The sequence below is a fragment of the Cibotium barometz genome, chromosome 39 (assembly GCF_041138505.1).
Source record: "Cibotium barometz isolate CiBa-2024 chromosome 39, ASM4113850v1, whole genome shotgun sequence".
Classification (NCBI taxonomy): Eukaryota; Viridiplantae; Streptophyta; class Polypodiopsida; order Cyatheales; family Cibotiaceae; genus Cibotium; species Cibotium barometz.
This window is the reverse complement of record NC_141084.1, coordinates 1,499,721-1,519,149: the sequence shown is the minus strand read 5'-3', so window position 1 is coordinate 1,519,149 and position 19,429 is coordinate 1,499,721. Positions and strand designations below refer to the sequence as shown.

Genomic DNA, 19,429 nt, shown 5'->3' with positions numbered 1-19,429 from the left:
CAATCTCGTCAATGGGATGCTTCTTCTCCCTTACCAGGACAAGCTTCTACTTCAGCTCCTGTCCTTCAAAATTGGGTGGGGGTTTTGAAGAAGGGCATCCCCATATGTGATTCAGAAGAAGGGGATAATGCTATGTCTTTCATGGGTCATGATGGAATGCAGCCCATGCACGCAGAGGCTTTGCCTCTCTGATGTCTTGTTTTTATATCTGATACTTTGCTGTATATACCTCTTTCATGCCTCAAACACTTAAGTGCTTTACCTACAATGTACAGAGCCTCTGCAATGTCTCAAAGTGGAGGCTTTAATGGAATTATGTACATAAAATGCAGCCAGATATTGTTTGTTTGCAAGAGCATAATCAACACTCCATGGTTGGTCATCATGTTTATTTTGGCGGTTATGATATATATTATGCTGGTACCACTACCTACTCAGGTGTATGCATACTGGTTAGACATGAGCTGGAGCCTCAGTTAGCCTTCAATGACAGCAGTGGCAGATGGATGGTCATACAATATAATGTCAATGGTGATATTCTTGAGTTTGCATCAGTCTATGCTTCCCAGACCTCTGCCATGAGGGCTTCATTATGGGATTCTTTATGCAGATATCCATGGAGATCCAATGCATTCATCTGTGGAGATTTTAATAATTCCCCTCTGCCAAGAGATAACACCACTTCAAGATCTCATATGCTATCATTGGAAAGGCAGAAATGGGACAGCATGCTTCTTTCTGTGCAAGCTGAAGATTTATGGGTGCTTCTCCAAGGGTCAGTGCCTGGATATACTTTTCATCATAATGCACTTACTACATACTGGGCAAGGCTTGACAGATGGTATTTGTTTTACCCTCAACAATTTGCAGATTTTAGCCCTCATCTCCTTATAGATTTCTCATTGGGCTTGTCAGATCATGCCCCATTGTGGATGAATTTACAGCTTGGCATGCCTCTGGATGATTTGCCACCCCTCTCCAGTAGATTATTGCATGTTAATCAGGCTTATTTCCGACACCACTATTTCCAGCAAATGATCAGACTTGCAATTCATCCCTTGCCTTTGCATGCCCAGGAGGACATGAATTATGCTTGGGACAGCTTTCTCTCTCGTATGCAGAATGTCATTAGGGAGTATGGCAACTGGCATATGACTGAATGGAGGAATGAGGTTAAATGGGCAAAAAGGACAGCACAACAATTGACTGAATTTTCTCAGTTAAGGCCTCTCTCTGATTCAGAAAAGGATTCCCTTTCACATGCTCAGTTTAAATTGACTGTTAATGATAAAAGGAAATTGCACAAATGGCAGATTAGGGCAAGAATGAAGCCCCTCATGGATAAGGGCTGCTCATCAAAAGCCTTTTTTCAGGGCTTGCATGCTACTCGAAAGAAAAACTCATGCCTAAGGGTAGGGAAGCTAGATGACTCTTGGACGCACTCTTTCTCTGATCTCCAAGATGAATGCCAGAATTATTTCCAGAAATTATTCTCCGCTCCTAGTTCCCCATCAAATCAAATGACTGAGACTAGGACTGAATTTCTCCAATATGTTTCTGGAATAGTGGAAATGGATGAAGCTCTTACCTTGGAGAGACCTTTTACTGACACAAAACTTGATAATGCATTGTTCCACCTCAGCAAATACAAGTCCCCTGGCTGGGATGGCCTTACGGTGGAATTTTATATTTCTTTTTGGGATGATTTGAAAGAAGTCCTCTTGCAAATGATCAATGTTGCCTGGCAAGAAAATCAGTTGCTGCACTCTTGGAAGCATGGCATAGTCAAACTTGTGCCCAAAAAACATCTGTGTGACCATATGTCAGATTGGAGGCCTATTACTTTGATGCCTGTAGTTTACAAACTCATTACCAAAATGATTGTGCATAGGCTTCACAGGATACTAGATGCGGGACTTCATCCTCATCAGTATGGGTTTGTGTCGCGAAGACAAATCCATGACAATATATCCAATGCCTTGACTGCAATTGAATATGCTAAGTATTTGCATCAAGATGTGCTTATATTGCAGATGGATATTGCTAAGGCATTTGACACTGTTCAATGGGATTTTATCTCTCAAATCATGACCAAGTTGGGCTTTGGTCCCAAGATGGCAAATGCAGTTTACTGGCTTTATTCTGGCTCTACTTCTCAGTGCATTCTTGGGGGTCATCTGTCTCGGTCATGGACATTGGGTCGATCAGTTAGACAGGGCTGTCCTCTTAGTGCTCTCTTATATGCCATTGCGACCCATCCCCTTTTAATGTATCTTGATCATCTTACAAACACAGGACAGATAACTGGTCTTAAAATCCCTGGAGCTGCATCTTTTTTGGCACAAGCATATGCTGATGATTCCTTCTTTATGCCACAAAATTCTTCCCGGGAAGTTCAAATGCTTATGACCACTCTTTCATTGTATGGCTTGGCAACGGGATTGCATGTCAATTTTGACAAATCTAAATTACTTCCCCTGAAACAATGTGACTGGCATTCTATTCTTTGGCCGGGTCAGGTGGTGCATTCCAAAGATGTAGTCAGGCATTTGGGATATCCCATAGGATGGCATATCACCAGGAAGCAGCAGCTAAAATGGATCTTCCAAAGACTTCAACATAAACTGGAATACTGGAAGATTTCTACTTGGCCTCTTCATGTCAGGCTCAGAATAGTACAATCCATTGTAATGTCCTATGTCCAGTTCTATTTGCCTTTGCTGCATTGGTCCTCCAGGGATATTTCAGCCTTTATGTCTCAAGCTATGGAGATGTTATGGAGAACAAAAACTGCTGTGAAAGCATTGAGACTGATGAAGATGGAAATGGTGTGCTCTCCTAGGATGCATGGTGGACTTCATGTCCTCAATATAAGATATCATGTACTTGCAAGGAAGGCGACTATGTTGCATACTTTTTTCCGCCAACAACAGCCATGGACTTGTATGCTAGCATCCATGTGTGTCAACATGAGGACTTGTGCTTATGGTCATTGGATTACTGATCATTGGGAGGTTGTCATTGGGAGATTTGTAGGGAAGATACCTGGTTGTCCTTTCTCTACTGCTCTGATACTTGACTAGAAACTAGTACTTTCTAAGGTCAAATGGGCTCCTCATAATTGCTTGGGGACAAACTCAATGAGAAAAGAAAGTATTCATTGGAGTGCCATCTTTGACATTCCACTCGCTTTACAGGAACCTGTTCGGGCATACAATCTCATGAAATTGGGAATTAGATACATACAGGATGTGGTAGATGATCAGGGCTATGTCTTATCTTTTCCTCAGGCCACTGCTTCCTATGCATTGCGAATGCATCATAGGTCTATATGGAAGAAAATTGCTGATTTATTACATCCTTTTCTACCTGTTCCTCCTGTGGCTGACACAGACAGGCTTACGGATTGGCAATTGCAACTCTCTGCTACATGCACTCATCCTGTTCCTCTTCCCGCCTTAACCTCCATCAAAGCTTACAGGCTTCTTCAGCCTGCTCCATGGATTCAGCAACATGCTAATTCTCTGTGGCATATAAGGAAGCCCCTCTCATGGTGGCGGAAGAATCTCGAGATGTTATGGAAGTGTAAAATGCCATTGAAACAAAGACTTTTTCTTTGGAGATGTATGACAGGCACATTGTTAGTGGGGGTCACACTTGCTAAACGTCGCATTGCACCATCCACATGTTTAAGATGTCAGGCTCCTTCAGAGACTGTTCTTCATTTGCTTTGGCACTGCCCGTGTTCTAGGATCCTCCTCAGGAGAATTTCAGATTATCTTCGGCTCCATTTCCCGAGTCACAGATTTGGGAAACGTTTCTAGCTCTTTGGCAGATTTATGAGGTCTTTGTCTCAATACTCACTATTTCTCTCTTGGGTGAGATATTGGGCTCTTTGGACAATCTGGAGTGAGCATAATTTGGCATACTTGGGTCGGCAGATTCACAAGTCATATGAATCTTTCCGAGCCTCATTGCGGCAATCCTTATATGATGCCTGCCATGAGGGTGATATGGATGCTTCTTGCATAGAGCTTTTCTTTTTATGTTTCTGATCTTTGGGATACTCTCCATTTCGGAGACCTCCCATCATGTAAATTTATGAGCATATAAATATACTGCACTGGATATTACCCAAAAAAAAAAAGTGTGTGTGTGTGTGTGTGTTTGCAAGTTTAAGGTGAGTAAGACGGCGCAGGTTGGGATAAATGGAAGGCAAAAAATGGCGAGTAAGATGCAGGAGGCGATGATGGTAGGGAAGGCAAGCAGCAGAAGCGCATCGGGGGGCAAGCAGCAAGATGAAATTGGCGGGGGCGGGGGCGTGGGCGCGGGCGTGGGGTCAAGTTTAAGGTGAGTGCAGGTTGGGATAAATGGAAGGCAAAAAATGGCGAGTAAGATGCAGGAGGCGATGATGGTAGGGAAGGCAAGCAGCAGAATGAAATGGGCCCCTTCATCCCCCCCACCCAATGCCACCGGTGTGGCGGTTGAGGGGGGAGGCAGTAGGTGGGAGGTGAGGGTGCCAGTAGGGCAGGCAAACAGGTGGACAGTGAGTGGAAGGGAGGCGAGGGTGAGGGTGAGGGTAAGGGGGGACGAGTGGGGTGGAGGAGATGCAGGAGAGAAATGAGAACACGAGAGATTGGATCAAGGGGTCTAAAAAGGGGACAAATGGGGAGAAGGCAAGGTCGTGGCCCCAGCCAACACATCCAGCGAGGGGTGACACCATGAAGACCTCGACAAACGGCAGCACAAAACAGAGAACTCAGGTTCTGGGCTCGACGAACAGCAGCACAAAAAACAGAACTGGGCAGAAAAGCAGGCTTGGGATCTGGGAGGGGGGGGGAGGGCGGGTGTTAATGGATGGAAGCCCGACCCCTCCCCAGCAGGAAAATTTGCTGGACCTGTAGATGACTAGATTTCCCAAACATGAGAAATAAATAATGAACGGTGCCTCACATGAGTGGGAAAGTCCCCTATTTATACATATGCCCAAGACAAGTTACAATCCCTTTGCTTATGGGATAACTCACACACCCCAACAACGGGCACTTGACTTTTCTACAATGACTCTGGGCTGTTTTGTAAAGGTTAATTTTATACTGTTTCTCTAGAAATTAGGAACTCTTAAGTGGTGAGTTCCACGGAATGCCCACAAAGCAAATTGCCCTTTTCGAATAAACAAAGCAAAAGGGCCATGCAGGGGCGGGGAGGGGAGGGGAGGGGAGGGGAGGGGTCGGTTCCATCTTCCACCCCCCAGTGTGGAGTGCAAAGCATGCATGCACGTTTGCACACAGAGCCTTCATCTGCAACCATTCTCGATTTGCGTCAGGTGGAGTAATCTTAATTCTGTAAAACCTTAAGATCTTTATGGCAATCCCCTGTTATGTGCTACAATTGATACAAGCCACAAATGTGCTCTAGCAGTGATCAAAAACCAAAACCAACTCAAAAATGGCACGCTTATGAAAACAAGGAAAAAGTGTTTCAGTAAGGTAAAAAGTATCCAACCAAACAGCTTTTAATCAACTAGAACGTTGAATTCTCAAAACCTAGATGGCCTATAAGCACTAGAGCAGAGTTGCTAAAGACTCAACTTATATTAAAATGTATGACTCAACAAAACTGCACCTTGAAGGGTCAAATAAAGCATTCCCCATGTTCAAAAGCAAAAGACCATGAGCATTAACCTAATGGACACAAAGAAAATGACCAACCACTAGGTCAAGCTCTGAAGGTGGAAAGGAAGTTAGCCTTGAGACTCGTCTAAACCGTTGTCCACAAACAGGCACGTCCGTCATTTCCTGTGCAAAATTAAAATGACAACCACTAGAAATATCAATGAAAAAGCCTTGAAGAACCAACAACCACCCCCCCAGCCCCCCCCCCCCCCCCCAAAAAAAAAACAAAAACTCTCTCTCTCACACACGCACGCAAGGAAGCACATGCACTTGTTTCAAATGATATAATTTTTCTGTCGGCTATCCATCTGGGAAACTATATTTTTTTTTTACATATTTGATAGTCAAAACCTGCGTTGCATACCTCTCTACAAGAATGTGATTGTCTCAGCTTTGTAGTGCTTCATCAAGACATTTAATGTACAGAACCTGAAGAGTAAAACGAAGAAGCTCAGACATGCTTGGCTAAACCAAAAGCTTTTGAAAAAACACTAAGTTCAGATTGGAAAAAAAAGTCTACATTTATGATATTCAAGTAAAAATCTCTTTTGTACCCAATGTAGCCTTGTCTCTCTCTTGCTGCATACAACCAGCACTGGTGTCTCTCTCGCTGCCAATAACAAGTCTTTTCTTGCTTCAGAAAAAGACTTTCATTAGCACAAAAGATGGTACAAATTTTAAATACCAGTAATTGCCAGTACACGAGAAAATCCTAAGGGTTAATGATGGGTAAGCCAATCTGCCAATAGAAAATCTCTCTCTCTCTCTCTCTCTCTCTCTCTCTCTCTCATGTTCAACCGTGCTTTATGTGAGCCTTGAGGGTTTCCCACTCACATAGATGATTAACACCGTCACCCTCATCCTGAAGGCAGCAGACCCCCTGGACCCAATAACTACTGCACCATCATGATTGGCCACACATTGGCTAAGCTCCTTGGGTCCGTTGTGGAGATGCAACCGAGTTCGTTAGAGGAGACTCAAGGATGGAGGGCCCAGGGGCAGGTAGGATTTTGGCGGGAACATTCCACATGGATCGCATCATCACACTCGGAGCTATCATTGAGGAAGGAAAGGCATCCAATAAGAAGATTTACTGCTGCTTTGTGGATTTCTTCAAGGCATTTGTCACAGTGCCCGTGCCCGCCTATTACAGAGACTACAGGACATGGGGGTACCTTCCGAGATGACATGGAGCATCATCGCCCTATACGAGTCCATCATTGGACAAGATAGAGCGCCTGGTGAGAAGTCAGCTGAGATCTCTAGCACAATTGGGGTGACGCAGGGCTGCCCGCTCTCTTCAACTTTGTTTGGCTTATACATTGATGAGATCTCGGACTTCATTGACAGCTTCGATGGACCAGGAGGAAGCTTGGGCAGCATACTGATCCCTCTATTGCTTTAGTCCTCATTTCATATTCAGTGGCTGGACTGCACAGGCATCTGGATGCTCTACAGGAGTTCTGTACAGAACGGGACCTAACGGTCAACCTTGGCAAGACCAAGGTGATGGTCTTCCACATCTCTCCGGCACAACAAAAGACCACAGCTTCACCTACAGGGGATATCCAATCAAGTTTGTCACCTCATACACCTACCTTGGAGTGATACTGGAAGCTTTGATCGTCTTACTCCATGGGTTCTTTCAAACCGAGAGCACACAACAATCTTGGAATGAATTAGGCAATTCCGAACACCAACTGGATATAGGAGCATGTTCTACCATTGGTTATTCAAGAGTGGGCCCAAGTACACCATGTTACCGGCAGCAGATACCCTGCTGACCCGAGGGTATACAGCATTGGCCTTGCTTAAGCCCACACACGTACCCCCATCTAGTCATGGAATCTTCACGGCTACTAGCAGAAAAAGGGCATGACACTTGGTTTGTGAAAGTCTCCGTATGGTTCACGTCACATGGTATACAGATGGACCGGCTCCCACCACAGTATGAACTTGCCTCCCCTCTCCTACAGATCACACACGGAGAGTTCAACCGGCTCACCTGGTTGAACCTCGGTCCTCTTCAGACAGCATATTTGGGACACTTGGGTGACACCCTCAGCTGAGCTTATAGCTCGAAGATGGCCTTCTACTGAGACCATCTCCTCTGACTCACCGAAGATGGCTTCATCAGGTGAGCCACCTACATGGACGTCCACATGTATGATGTCACATGCCATGAGAATTGCCATAGGCCAGATCAGAGCCTCATCCCATTGCCTACAGATAAGAGACTGGGAGAGCCACAGGAGTGAAGAGAGAGCACAGAATTTGCAGATTATGCCACACAGACGTGGAGACAGAGGAGCACTATATCTACTGATGCCCAATATAGTATAAATTTCGGGGGAGATTCCACTGCCTCTTCCGAGAAGGCTTTGATCCACTCTCAAGGATTATGGACTTCCCAGACCGGATATGCCTTGGTATGTTTGTGCTTGAGATGGGAAGACACCAGAGGATCCTCTCCAAAGACCCCAAGCCTCAGGCACCACCCTTTCCCGACAGGCGACTATCACCAGCTTCTTCAAAGATGGAAGGAACAGGAGCACCAGTGATGCACCCGCCAGAGCCATCCCGCTAAGACAGACCATAGGAATCACACGCAGAAGCAAGCAGCAGTACTACAGTGCGCCAAGCGCCCCCCACCCCCATGGCAAACATCTGGTCTACAGATCCGGATCCAGGACATCCTACAGCGGCACCAGACTACTTCCACTCAGCCATCCGACTCAATGGAACTAGGCGGCCTCTTGACAGCTGCCCTTCATTGCCCAATGGCCGATGTTCTACGTGGACCACAACTAGGGAGAGGTTCACCCTACGGAACAACTCATCTATCACTTAGCTCTATCATTATACCCAGCTGTTACCCTTTTACATTCAGTTATTTCATTTCTGTACTATCTAGGATGAGATATATCATGGAAACATTATAACACTTCGGTCTCATAGGCCAATTTGGCCTTTTGTAGACGTTTAAAAGAACTTTCTTTCTTCTGTCTGCCCACAGCAAGCCTTTCATCTTCCATCTGTACTAACAAGTTTAAAAACTTTTGCTGGTTCTCATCCCCTCAGCAAGTCTTGTATGCAGTTCCAACCGTTTGAAACCCTGATTCCAGCATTAATCAATTCCTTGGAAGGCCATACAGCCTCTATAACGTTTGTACAGCAGATTGTGCCATTAATTTTCAATAAAGCACAACCAAATGCACTTCTCCTCGTAGCCCTAACGCTACATAATCACTTGCACGGCCTAACATGTCCCGAATAACCAATCTTACATTCAAACCTGGTTGATGCTAATCAAGTGTGGAAAAGGCTGGCCTCCAATCAAAAGGAAAATTCAAACCTGATCAAATCTGCCTTGAAAAGCTTTTAGGGTACATTACACCACTCCACACCTCTAGAATCAGCCTGGAAGTAGTAAATACCATCATCCTCTCTAGATATTATTTTCTAAGGTATGGCATTACGTTGAGCACCTCCTTCTCTGCACTTTTACTTTTTGGACCTTGTTGACTGTTGGGGTAAAGGCATTTTATAGTACATAGTACACTTAGTACTTTTAATGTACTAAGTGCACTATGTGTACTAGAGCAAATATACATGTGTGATAGGGGAGTCACACACTCATATACTGTGAGTTGACTTATCCCCACATGTCTCTCTCTCTCTCTCTCTCTCCCTTCTTCTCTGTGTGTGTCTCCCACATGAAACCCTAACTCTCTCCCTTCAACTGGTATCAGAGCTGGTCTCTCCTAGAGAGAATTGCCTGCTGGACTGCCTGGACCTGCCCACCTTCGAGCTACTGTGGATGGACCTGTGTTCACCTTCGAAATCTGCTCTAGATGGACTTGCTTGTGTTTGCTTGTGAAATCCTGCCTGTCGCTGCACAGTGGGCCGGACAACCTGGAAGAGCTGCTGGATTAACGCGTGGTAGCGGGCGGCAGCAAGAAGCTGGCGAGCGAGGAAGAAGGGCAGCGGCGCCTCACCAGCACGCGCAGGGAGGCCCTCGCTCTCTACAAGGAGATACTGCGCGCCACACGCTTCTTCTTGTGGCCCAACGAACAGGGCGTGCTGTGGAGGGATGTGCTGCGGGCCAGCACACGCAAGGAGTTCGAGAAGGCCCGCTTCGAGCAGGACCCGGAGATCATCGCCCGGCTGGACAAAGCAGTCAACAAACAAACCCGGTGCCGCCTGCCCGTAGAACTTGGGGTGGATGCCCTCCTTGCGGCAGGTCACCCGCGCTTCACCTGGAGCACGCATGAGCCCTGCAAGAAACCTTTTTCTGCAACAGAAATCAGAAGCCCGTAGAACTTGAAATACGACGCCCCCCCCCCCCCCCCTCTTTTCTGCAACAGAAATCAGAAATTTTCAAAGGTATTTGCTTCAATTTTTTGGGATTTGCATGTCCATTATCATCAATTAAGCAGGTACAGAATGGCTCAGATTTTGAGCAAAATTGGCAACATTGGGTGACATTGGTCACATTCCGGGTCAATTTGCAAGAAATTGGATGTTAACATTTGGGGCTTTTGATGTAATTGTGCCATTGGGCATTCATACATGCTGTATGATATGAGCAATCTCACATTCGGGGCTAAATTGCAGGAAATTGGAGTGCAAATCAAAGGGCTTTTGTGCCAATTGGGTTGATTTGCATGCATGCACTGGCATTTGATGCTTTGGGCAATGTGTTGATGCTTGTCAAGCACTCAATGTGTCAGTAAATCAAGGGGCTTTTATGTATTGGATGTATATGTGGCCAGGGGGAAGCATTGTGAAGACTCTGGATGCCTTTCATGTGCATTAATGTACCATACATGATCAGAAATTGATCTTGAATCAAGGGGCTTTTCAAGATTTTGTGCTTGTTGAGCTTGGCAAAGCAGCAGGGAAGACTTTTATGCCTTGAACCCTCAGAAATCCACTTGCAGTCAAGGGGCTTTTGCCCAATTTCTGTCCGGGACTGATGTATGCAGTGGTGGGGACTGTCAAGGTCTGATTTTCACTCATTTGGACAGCCAGGAGAGCATTTATTGCTACTATACTTGCTGGTACAGATTTGGTACAACTTTGTACAAGTTTTGGCATGGCTGTACATTGATTTGAGTGAGGAAAAGACTCATTTTCAGCTGCTGTACTTGCCGGTACAGATTTGGTACATCATTGGTGAGCACTCAGTACTGTTGTACAATATTTTGGAAGGGGAACAGAGCACATCTAAGGTGCTGTCATAAATCTGCAGCAACCAGATTTTGGTGATTTTATCACATTCAGTGGGAGGAGAGTTGCATTCGTGCTTCTGCAGTGGGAGATAAACTTTGGGAGAACAACTATGAGCACTTTGTGTGCTTTGGTGCAGTGTTTGCACATCTTGCAGGGAGTCAGGCATTGACAGTGTCAAAGGTTGCATATTGCTATGGCAACCACAGGTGAGAGCTCTTCATTGCTTCACATCAAGAAGCTTGAAGGCTCACATAATTATGACATTTGGCAAACCCAGTGCTATAATGTGTTGCTCCAGAAGAAGAAGCACAAGCCCATCAAAGAAAGGGGTGTAATGCCCGCTTCTCTTACTGCTGCCGCTTCTCTTACTGCTGAAGAATGGGAAGATATGGATGAGCTGGCAAGATCCACCATCATGTTGTCTGTGTCAGACTCTTTACTTGTCAGCAGACAGCTTGGGGAATGTGGCAAAGATTGTAGGACTTGTATGCCCAGCAAAGTGCCTCAAGCAAAGTGTATTGGTTGAAGAAACTCATAGGTCTTCAAATGAAGGAAGGGGCGTCTATGACAGCCCATCTAAATGAGTTTAATGGTGTTGTCAGCCAGGTTATCAATCAAAAGTTGGCAATGGACGATGAGTTCAAAGCCACCTTTCTCTTATGCACTTTGCCAGAGAGTTGGGACACATTCAGGACAGCCACTAGCAATTCAAATGCTATTCTGTCATATGCAGATGTGGAGGGTGCTCTCCTTCAAGAGGAGATGAACATGAAGAACAACTCTATTGGAAAGTCCAATGCAATGAATGCACGTGGGAGATCCCAGCAAAGGGGTAAAAGCCAAGAACGGGGAAGGAGCAAGTCCCGCTCCAAAAAGGACTTGGAATGCCATTATTGTGGCAAGAAGGGACATTTCAAAAAGCAATGCTACAAATGGAAGAATGATCAAAAGGAAAAGGGCAAAGGCAAAGACAAAGACAAAGATGAAGCCAAAGATGCAAAGCCAAAGGGCAAAAGTGGAGTCAAGATTGAAGAAGTCAATGTGTCACATGCAGGTGACAGTGAGGATGAAGTCCTATTATTGTCTTCACTTGATGCCCATTCACTCCATGCAGGAGATGGTCATGGTATGCACTCATGGACCATTGATTCACGTGCCTCCTTTCATGTCAAAGGTTGCAGAGACTTGTTTGTCAGGTATACTGCTGGCAATGAAGGAGTAGTTTATTTGGGTGACAACCATGCATGCCAGATTCTTGGCAAGGGTGATGTGAGGCTTGTGTTTTCAGATGGCTCACAGCTTATGCTCCATGATGTCAGGCATGTGCCTGAGATCAAGAAGAACCTGTTTTCTACTGGACAGCTTGATGCTGCTGGTTATGTTACCACATTTGGTGGTGGAAAGTGGAAGATTAGTAAGGGCTCACTGGTTGTTGCCAGAGGCTCTAAGGTGGACACTCTTTACTTGATGCATGCTAATGTTTGTCACCATGCTAATGTAAATGCAACCGAGCTGCCGGAAAACTCAATGTGGCATAGCCGGTTGGGACACATGAGTGTCAAAGGAATGGAGCAATTGTCTCATTTTGGTTACTTGCCTTCTCTAAAGTTCTCAAGTTTTCAGTTTTGTGAGCATTGTATATATGGCAGGCAACTCCAGTTCCCCCACAAGAAAGCTCTTGGACAGAAAGATGCTCAGTTAGAGCTTGTGCATACAGATGTATGTGAGATGCCTCAGCTTTCTTTGGGAGGGGCAAAATATTGTGTGTCTTTTATTGATAATGCCACACGCAAGGTGTGGGTTTATCCTCTTCGTTTGAAGAGTGATACATTCTCAGTGTTTGAGAAGTTTGTTGCTCATGTTGAGAATCAAACTGGCAAAACACTGAAGGCTTTGCGTTCCGACAATGGTGGAGAGTATATGTCCAAACAGTTTCAAGACTTTTGTGATGCTAAAGGCATCAAGAGGGAGCTCTCTGCTCCTTATGATCCTCCACAAAACGGGACAACAGAGAGGATGAACAGGACCATTCAGGAGAAGGCCCATTCTATGTTGTCACATGCTGCGTTACCTCATGGTTTTTGGGCTGAAGCTGTTATGACAGCCGTTCATCTTATAAACAGGTCACCTAACACGAGGCTTGGTGGGAAAGTGCCAGAGGAAGTATGGACAGGGAAGCCTCCGTCCTACAAGCACTTGAGAGTGTTTGGTTGCATTGCGTACATGCACATACGCAGGGAAATACGCACCAAACTTGATCCTAAGTCTCACAAATGCATATTCCTAGGATATGGTGACAGAGGTGAAATGGGGTATAGACTTTGGGATCCAGTGAATAGAAAGATTATACGCAGCAATGATGTCATTTTTGATAAAACATGCATGTATAAGGAGCCTGCAAGGCAACAGGAGCCTGGCAGAGTCATCTTTGATGATGATGGACATCATGGACAACAACCAAGAGCTGTAAATCAGCCATTACAGCAACAAAACCAGCCCTTAAATGGTGCTGAAAACGGTCCAAATGGACAGCCAGAGATGGCAGAAGATATCCCTATGGATATTCCACAGTTAGAGGAAATACCGGGCATGATCTTTCAACCTTATGGCATGGACAGGAGCCACCAATAGGTGATATGCAGGCTGGACAACAACCTGCAAATGATGGTCATTGGGTACGGAGGTCCACAAGACCCTCCAAACCCCCTGACAGGTTTGTTCCAGGGGTTGACTACTTGATGCTCACTGACTGTGGAGAGCCCTCTTGTTATAAGGAGGCTTTACAGAGGGCAGACAAGGCTCTTTGGGAGCGTGCTATGAAGTCAGAGATGGATTCTCTGCACAAAAATGGAACATGGAAGTTGGTGCATTTGCCTACAGGCAAGAAGGTTTTGCCATGCAAGTGGGTTGCACCTGATGCAAAGCCAAGATACAAAGCCAGATTAGTGGCTAAGGGCTTCAAGCAAGAATATGGTGTGGACTTTGATGAGATCTTCTCTCCAGTGGTCAAAATGACCACACTTAGAGCTGTATTAGCTTTGGTTACTCATGATGATCTGGATTTGATTCAGATGGATGTGAAGACTGCTTTTCTTCACGGAGATCTCCATGAGGAGATATATATGCAACAACCAGAGGGTTATGCAGTGAATGGAAAGGAGAAGCTTGTATGCAAGCTAAAAAAGAGTCTTTATGGGCTCAAACAGGCACCAAGGGAATGGTATCATAAATTTGATACATTCATGAAATCCCAGGATTTCAGGAGGAGTGACATAGATCACTGCTTATACACCAAGAAAGCTTTGGATGGCAGTCTATTGATCCTCATCTTGTATGTTGATGATATGTTGATTGCCGGGAAATCTCGTAAAGAGATGGATGCCTTGAAGAAGAGGCTGCATCAGACCTTTGATATGAAGGATTTGGGTGATGCAAATCACATTTTGGGTATGCGGATACTTCGGGACAGAAATCAGCATGTGTTGTATTTGTCTCAGAAGGAATACATTGGCAAAGTTTTGCAGAGGTTCAATATGGACGGGGGGAAGAAGACTAGTACTCCTTTACCTCCATATGTGAAACTCAGTGCTATGGACAGCCCACAGTCGGATAGTGACAGGGCTGATATGGTCAAGATTCCGTATGCTTCAGCTTGTGGCAGTCTCATGTATGCCATGGTTGCTACCAGGCCGGACATTGCATTTGCAGTGGAAGTGGTTACTAGATACATGGCCAACCCTGGCAAGAAGCATTGGGAAGCAATGAAAGGTGTCATGAGATACCTGAAGGGCACACAGGATATGTGCATCTGCTTTGGCAAACAGGATGCATTAGTGCATGGTTAAACGGATTCGAATTATGCCGGTCATCCAGATAACCAGAAGTCTACTACCGGTTATGTGTTTACATTCACAGGAGGTGCTGTGTCATGGATATCTCGGATGCAGAAGTGCACTGCCTTATCTACTACAGAGGCCGAGTATATTGCAGCCACAGAGACTTGCAAGGAGGCATTATGGCTACAGTGGTTGATTTGGGTTATACAGGGGATATTCCATTGTTGCGTTGTGACAGTCAGAGTGCCATCCAGTTGGCAAAGAACCCTGTCTTTCATGCAAAGACGAAGCATGTGGATGTGAAGTATCACTTCATCAGAGAGGTGATAGAGAACAAGCTGATTCAGCTTGTCAAGATTCATACGAATGACAACCCGGCTGATCTGTTGACAAAGAGTTTGCCTCCAGAGCGGTTTGCTCATTGCAGACACTTGATGGGCATTGGATGAGGCCAGTTTCAGCCTTGATATGGCCTTGTATATTATCATGTACATGCTGATTTTTCTTTTCCTTCATTTAAGGGCACTTTGCCTTTTAAGTGGGAGGTTGTTGGAGTAAAGGCATTATGCCCACCCTTGTAGTGTGTACAAGCCCATAAGTTTTATAGTACATAGTACACTTAGTACTTTTAATGTACTAAGTGCACACTGTGTACTAGAGCAAATATACATGTGTGATAGGGGAGTCACACACTTATATACTCTGAGTTGACTTATCCCCACATGTCTCTCTCTCTCTCTCTCCCTTCTTCTCTGTGTGTCTCCCACATGAAACCCTAACTCTCTCCCTTCATTGACCATAGTTTATATTTTCTCTTGGATTTCTTTTATCTCCAAACTTTACCGTTGTAAGAACCTCAAGTAGACGCATGTTCACATGATAATTAGGCTTTATGATCAGTTCTAAGAAAGGGCATGTGACTATAGATGGAAAAATGAAGCTTGATTTTCGTAACTTATGGAGGGAAGGCTTGATTATGCACAGTGGGGGAGATAGGGACAGAGGAGCACTACCTATTCAGATATCTATCATATTATGATACGGGGAAGATTCCATTGCCTCTTTAAAAAGGGTTTTGCACTTTGACGCAAGTTCGCAACGCGACTGATGCTTGATGTTGTGACACACCCTGTTGGAATATATCATCTCCTCTAGAGGGTCTACATGTACCTTTTCATGCTTGTACTGGTCATTTTTATGAGGCCCTACATTGGCATATTTAGCAAAGATTATTTAGGATTTTTCTACCATTTTTTAGGCTTTTTATAGCATTTTTATGCTACATGACATCTGTCGGCCTACTACAGCTGGCCGACCAACTCATAGGAGGGATATATAAGGGTGCGCACCCTTCTCCTCATATTCCATCTCATTCTTGCATATCTGCTGGAGGTCATTAGCTGTAGAAACGGTCTCTTATGCTTGTAAGCACCTACGGGCTTCCCTCGTGCTCATTTTCAGCAATAATCAACTATTCACAGCCTTCTACAGTTTGTGGTTTGGGCCTCCAACCTATGTTTGCTCTTTCTTTCACACCTCACCCTAGATACACATGGCTGGCCTGTAGGAGTCCGGCAACGGGCACGGGGGCAACCAACACAGGAGACTGGCGAGGGCAGGTGCCACATGGCAAGTGATGATGTGGTGGGTCGGCAAGTAGCAGGCCAACAGCGTATATATGCTGGCCGACCGGCAACAGCGATGCATATATTTACGTATATTGGAAAATCGTCATTATCATCAATGTTGGACTTCATATAGCATTTCTCAGTAGGCAAAGTGCTAGCTAGCAATATACAAAAGGTCATAACCCTATAGCTGATGTTTTCACTCATCCATATCTTTTGTAATTGAGTTTTGTAACACTTATTTCTTGTAAATAATGCAAATCAGTAGTTTAGGACTCGAGTGTGTTGTGTGACACACCTACAAGTATGCAAGGTAGAGCCAAACATCAAATAGCGGCCCACGGGCAAAGTCAAATAACCCAGGTGACACGTGGTAGTGATGACGTGGCAATGGTGACATGGCATTGATGACATGATAGTCGGGTACGGCTCAATAAGCCATCTAAGGGTTGTTTCACACAAACATAAGGCTCCAAACACCCAACCAACCCTCCTTCAGAGTGAAGGTGGTGAGACCCAACATACAAAGGAAGTAGCTCCTTACCTCCATCACATGTTGTAAGGGAGGGACTAGCCATGTGCATCTCCCATGCCATGTTATCCCCCAATCAGCAAATGACCAAAGCAACAAGGCCTGCTCTTCGTAACCCCCCTCCCCCCAGCTCCTAACAAGGAAAGATAACACAGCCTTTTCTAGGTGAAGGCGATACAGACACACACACAAAAAACACAGAGGGATTATTTAACTCATATTTCGGGGGACTCCCAAAGCAAAGAACCCATGGCACTCACAAAATGATGAAGGGGAGAAGAGGCTTAGAAAGCCCACTCGTTTTTATTCAAGTTATTTGTGTCTTGCTGCTGGCCGACTGCTCTTTCACTGGACCAATCAGCAGCCCACACACTATATATAGCATAGCTTTTCATCATTCAGCAGTTTGTACCACTTCATAGACATATTTGGTACCACACTTGCTGGTTGTTACTGCTGCCAGGGCCTGCACTACATCTTCTTCATCATCATCGGCTCACTGCTCCAGCACACCAGCGCTTTACCTCAGCTCATGGGACAGCAGTCCTCTCTACTACATAGAGCATACCAATGTTTTACCTCAGCTTATGGTACAGCAGCCCTCTCTGCTACACAGTACAGCACCTCAGCGTTTTTATCTGCAGCTCATGGGACAGCAGCCCTCTCTGTTACACATACAGCACCTCTGTTTTTATCTTCAGTTCATGGGACAGCAGCCCTCTCTGCTACAAATTTCAACACCTCAGCGTTTTATCATCAGTACATATCTTGGGACAGCAACCCACTCTCTGCTAAAGTACTTCATCATTTTTCTTCTACAGTTTACCTTGGGACAGCAGCCCACTCTGTAGCATCTGCTATCATTTTTCTTCTACAGTTCACCTCAAGACAGTAGCCCTCTCTGCTCACCATCTCACATCATCAGGACAGCAGCCCTCCCTGCTTATCTTCACCATCGACACTACTCGGGGCGGTAGCCCTCTCTGCTCCTCTCTTTCACTCAGGTATTGCAGCACCCTCGTCACCAGAGCTTGCACCGGACACCACTTGAGACAGCAGCCCTCTTTGCTCCTCATCACCACTCAGGTATTACAGCACCCTCGTCATCACCACCTGCACCACTCGGGACAGCAGCCCTCTCTGCTCTTCATCACCAATCAAGTACCGCAGCACCCTTGTCACCAGAGCCTGCACCACTCGGGACGGCAGCCCTCTCAGCTCTTCATCACCCCTCAGGTACCGCAGCACCCTTGTCACCAGAGCCTGCATCACTTCACCTTCCGCTGCACACAATGGCCTCGGAGTGCCCGTGCATCCACCGACACGAGCTTTCAACACCGACCACCTCTCGGAGTGCCTTTGCCTCACATCGACGCGAGCCTTCGTCACCGACCGTGCTTCAGCTCCGACATGGTCTTTGCTTTTGCACTAGTCTTCAATTCAGAGTCTCCTCACATCAGAGGGCCTCTTGTACATGTTTTCACTCACCATCATATATATACTCACTCACCCATTTCATGCTGTGTTGATTCGCTCTAATCTCTCATACATTTGGTGCTTCATCCTTTTGCTCTCAAATGGTATCAGAGCTATCATGAGCAAAAGGATTGAAGACCTCAAGAGCACATAGCATGGATCGTCTACCCGCACACCTGGAGGACCAATTTTTCTCACCAAAAGTTGATTCTACAAACTCTGATCTTGACCACACATGGAATGGGACTTCTTACTCAGAGGAGAGCCCCGTTCAAGATCTTACTTGGGGAGACAATCAACCCATCTACATCACCTCACCTTCACCACCTTTACCATCACGATCTCTCTCTCTCACTTTATCAGACTTTGCTTCCAAAGGGGGATACTTTCCTTCTACCAGAGTGTCAGTATTATGGGACCCTAGTATCCTTCATCTTCTCTCATTTTCTCTCATGGTCCCCTTTTTGCCTTGAGAGGGGGTGTGTGAAAATAGCATTTTATCCAGCCCTAAAAAGGGGATTATTCTAGATTTATTAGTTTTTATTCATGTTTTTTGTGTCTTGCTCCTGGCCGACTGCCCTTTCACTAGACTGATCAGTAGCCCACACACTATATATAGCATAGCTTCATCATTCAACAGTTTGTACCACTTCATAGACATATCTGGTACCACACTTGCTGGTTGTTGCTGCTGCCGGGGCTTGCACTACATCTTCATCATCATCATCGTTTCACTGCTCCAGCACAACAGTGTTTTACCTCAGCTCATGGGACAGCAGCCCCCTCTGCTACATAGAGCGTACCAGCGTTTTACCTCAGCTTATGGGACAGCAGCCGTCTCTGCTACATGGTACAGCACCTCAACGTTTTTATCTTCAGCTCATGGGACAGCCAGCATGGAGAGCCAGGAAAGACTCAACACGCAAGCAAGCCTTCATCCTACAGTTTGCAGGAGAGACGGAGAGGATCACCTTCATGAGGAAGAGGGTCATACTACGAGGTTTAGAGGGAGCTCCTATTTTCTTAGATGATGATCTCACGAGGATG

The 19,429-nt window shown here is 45.5% G+C and overlaps 1 protein-coding gene across 12 annotated transcripts in view; it reads right to left on the bottom strand.

Moving 5' to 3' along the window:
- The window catches only part of SPK1 (guanyl-nucleotide exchange factor), a 251,368-nt gene that overhangs the window by 226,003 nt on the left and 5,936 nt on the right, over positions 1–19,429 (bottom strand). For 3 of the 12 annotated variants that reach the window (XM_086778119.1, XM_086778125.1, XM_086778131.1), the window contains exons 2-3: positions 6,040–6,104; positions 5,712–5,798 (exon numbers count right to left, since the gene is read on the bottom strand). In XM_086778119.1, coding sequence (XP_086634245.1) covers positions 5,712–5,795 — 84 coding nt within the window. In that variant the 5' untranslated portion in view covers positions 5,796–5,798; positions 6,040–6,104. Of the gene's footprint in view, positions 1–5,711; positions 5,799–6,039; positions 6,105–6,195; positions 6,310–19,429 lie in introns of all 12 variants that reach the window. The other 9 variants (XM_086778120.1, XM_086778126.1, XM_086778124.1 and 6 more) reach the window with 5 other exon arrangements.